The 3659-nt window shown below is 33.9% G+C and overlaps 1 protein-coding gene across 1 annotated transcript in view; it reads right to left on the bottom strand.

Annotated features, from left to right (window-relative positions):
- Window positions 1-1068: 1068 nt before the first annotated feature.
- The window catches only part of LOC110443106 (kelch domain-containing protein 8B-like), a 15437-nt gene continuing 12846 nt past the window's right edge, over window positions 1069-3659 (bottom strand). Inside the window, exon 6 of the mRNA XM_021487102.1 lies at window positions 1069-3048. Within this exon, the coding sequence (XP_021342777.1) occupies window positions 2858-3048 (191 nt within the window). The 3' untranslated portion in view covers window positions 1069-2857. The remainder of the gene's footprint in view (window positions 3049-3659) is intronic.

Raw genomic sequence — 3659 nt, forward strand, 5'->3', positions numbered from 1 at the left:
ATGAAAGTACATTAAGCTATAATTTTTTAGTATAAAGCTAAGATTGTCATTGATGATGATAGACATTGTTTTACTCCACAGACAATGCAGGACACACAGTGATGATAATACCGGTATTTGATCACAAGAAGTTTACAGAAGGGGAGATTACTCATGGATATAAAAGAGTCATGGTTCATAATTATAACACAATCAATGAATAGAGTTGCAAAAACAAAATGTACATGGAAAGTTTATGGGTATGTAAATACTGCATTGATGGAAAACGTGTTGATTCATGGTACTAAACTGCAATCCAGCAATCCAGCAATCCAGGGAGGATCTTTATGATCATTGGATCTGTGTTAATGAAATACGGCCCAAATAATACAAAATCTTACTGGTAAGGAAAAAGATTACACAACAGGATAGTAAATGTAGGGGACTTTTAAGCTGTCAACTTTATGGCAAGGTATATGCATTTCTTCACGATATTGTATTGTAGTCCGTATCATTCTTTCCTCCTGTCTTGAATTTTTGAAGTATTTTGGTTAAAAATGTTATAGTGTAGATATTTAAAGGAAGTAGTGGGCATTAGACTATTTGTAAATCAGAATGTATAAACAATCCTGACTTAAATAATATGCTACAATATGTAAAATGAAATAAGCACAGTTCCAAGGATGAGGTGGACTAAACTTAAATACATGATGATACCATTGTGATTTTGAATTAATGACTAATATAATTCACAGTCATTATTTTAATCGAACACAACACCTTAAAATCTAAAAAAAAAAAGAGCCTGGTAATGACAAATATGACTGTCTCAAAAATTAGTGAACAACAGGCAATTAATTCTACTTGAAAATAAGCTCTATTTAAAAATATGGAACCAAAATTAAATTTAAACTATTGGATGATACAGAAAACTGATGTAAAAGGGATCTGGTACACTTAGCATATAAATCAGAAATTTAATGAAATATATATAAAAAAAAATGTTCCTCAGATCTGGGCTGCAATGATACACATGTATTGTGCGACAATATATCACAATATTTTGAGTACAGTATATACAATACACAATATTTTTTGGGAAGTCTCGATACAGCCACAATATTTTATATTCCTACACTACATCAACAGTGTAAACAAAACACACTTGTCATCTTTACAAAACCTTTCTATATCGAGGTTTAAGCACTAAATTACAACTATCTTTATAAGAAAAGGTTACAAAATAGCTGTTAGTTATAAAAATATTTTTTAAATAAGCTATATTGGGTGGAATCCAGGAATTCTTTCGAATGTTATATAAAAAATAACAAAGATGGCTATAAAAATAACAGCCAGAATGAGACTTCAGTATCAAATGGTAATAAAAACATCTGGTAATTATCATTTAAGTAGGGACATGATCAGTGTACAATTGGACAGTCACAACAGCTGCTTAATTATTATTAAAAAATTGAAATCTTGTTAACGCTTTGTAATGTGCTTCTGAATACTGGGAAAATTTCCCCCTTCACTCAGATAATCCATATCTGCCCAGAGTTATCCCCCTTCACTCTCGCCCTTATTTTTGAGGGATAAAAAGTGGAAAGGTAAACCATTGAGAAACTTCCCCAGTATACCGTTTCTTATACAACAAAGGACTCCTTCTATAAGTTGTTTACCTTCGTCAGTTTTATTGTATCTGTATGCAGTTAGCAACAATACTTGACGGACTCATGAGAAACCTCAAAAATCATCTCTAGAACATGTTTTCATAACTTAAATGTCAAAACTTTCTGCAAACTTTTAGCGGTTCATATCATTGTGTTGTGATGTAACTTCCGGCATATTTCTGAAGTTTGTTTTAGTTTTGCACCTTAAGGATAGCATAGTCTTCGTATATCATACTCTTTTTAGAATTAAAGAAGGACTAAATGCAATTGTTAAAATTGTTTTGCTAAAGTTGTTTGTATCTTTATATTACCTATGTGTGGTATATAATAGTCTGTACTTTTAAAAGTGGCTCATGGCCAGGTTTGAATCAGGCAAGGAATAGAGCCAAGCCGGGTTACCCTTGTGTTAGGTCATTTTATAGCAGATTCCTGCTATATCATATTTCTGTACACAAACTAATTTAGTTTAGTCCAGTATTTATTTTTTCAATTCATATTCATGACCTGTGGTGAACTGTTGAGTTAAATTTGGAGGGAACTGATGTGAAATACTGTAGGATTTGAGTGAGCTTTATAAGGAGGAATGAAAGGAAATATGAACTCCTTCACCCATGAAATTTCATAATGAACTATTCCAAACTTTCAATTGGAAGAGTTCAAATGTGGCTTTAGGGGCGAATGAGTTAATATTAAGATCTAGATAAAATACTTAAAATTTACGAACCTGTGGTGAACCGTAAAATTAGACTCAGAGGAAAAAAACATTTTAGGACTAATGACATATCCAATATAACTTGTGATAAAAAGTGAGGTTAACCTCACACGAAAATAATGTGACATGTTGGGTTTATCTTAAGTAAAAGTAAGCTAACAGGTGTATTTTCTATCTAATACATAATAAATAGTACTTGTGATTTTCTAATATTTATCCTTTGAGGTTTTCCTGTTATCTAAGTACGACTCATGCTATGGTGACACTGTTAAGAAGTGTTATTGATAGAATATTGTGCACTGTACATAATACATGTTAATTAAATGAAACCTTGCAAATTGTATTATGTTGACCTCATAATTTCTGGTACCAAATTAATTCATTGCTTTCGTGAACAAAAAGCAAGTTTCACAACAAGAGGGAGTTGGTTAAACAAGCAGATGATTCACAGGACGTAACGACTGGTTAAGTCACGAGTCTGACATTAGTACTTTGGTCACCGGTAACCGAGGGCCTCCACTTTCTTTCCGGCCCCGCCCATTGTGAGGCCTCCCAATATGTGGAGTCGTCCGTTCAGCATGATATGAGCACACGAGCAGTGAGAGGAGGGCAGATCTGTAATCTCACTCCACTGTTTGCTGCCCCAGTCAAAGGCCTCAACAGAGTTCAGCGGTTTACCTTGATTACCTGCAAAATAATTATTTAATATAACAATATTTTTAGTAATGATTTTCTGGCTGATCAAGGGATTTTTATCATAGGGAGAGGATTTTTGAAAGTAAATGTTGAGAGTACATTATCACAGCAAAGGTATCAGAATACAACAAGTATTTTCTATTTTAGCTTGAAACTGTATAGCTGTGGTCATTGTGATCTCATTTTGTTTCCTTTTTCAACCAACAAGATACCAATGACCGGTATTACCACACACACGTTGGTAGTCTACTAGACACTACCTCTGTTGGTGCTAGGGATTTGTATTTTTTTCCCCCTGGCCAACAAGGCTGATTAACATAAGTTAAGACATAACATAGAACTTGATTTATAAGTGTTGTACAAAGACCACCAGAACACACAAAAACAAGAGGCCCATAGGGCCTGTATCGCTCACCTGGATATCTAAGCAATCATGGCAGAATATTCTCCAAATGAGATCCATGGGAATATGCCAGACCCCAAGGCCAATCCTTGTAGCATATATATCTGTATTCAATTTTTCATGCCCAGCAATTTTATGTATGGTTATGGGGTGGGGATCTCAACTGTTTCCAATCTGTGACTCAGAAACTAGGTCCCTA

This window comes from Mizuhopecten yessoensis, unplaced genomic scaffold (genome assembly GCF_002113885.1).
Source record: "Mizuhopecten yessoensis strain PY_sf001 unplaced genomic scaffold, ASM211388v2 scaffold716325, whole genome shotgun sequence".
Lineage (NCBI taxonomy): Eukaryota > Metazoa > Mollusca > Bivalvia > Pectinida > Pectinidae > Mizuhopecten > Mizuhopecten yessoensis.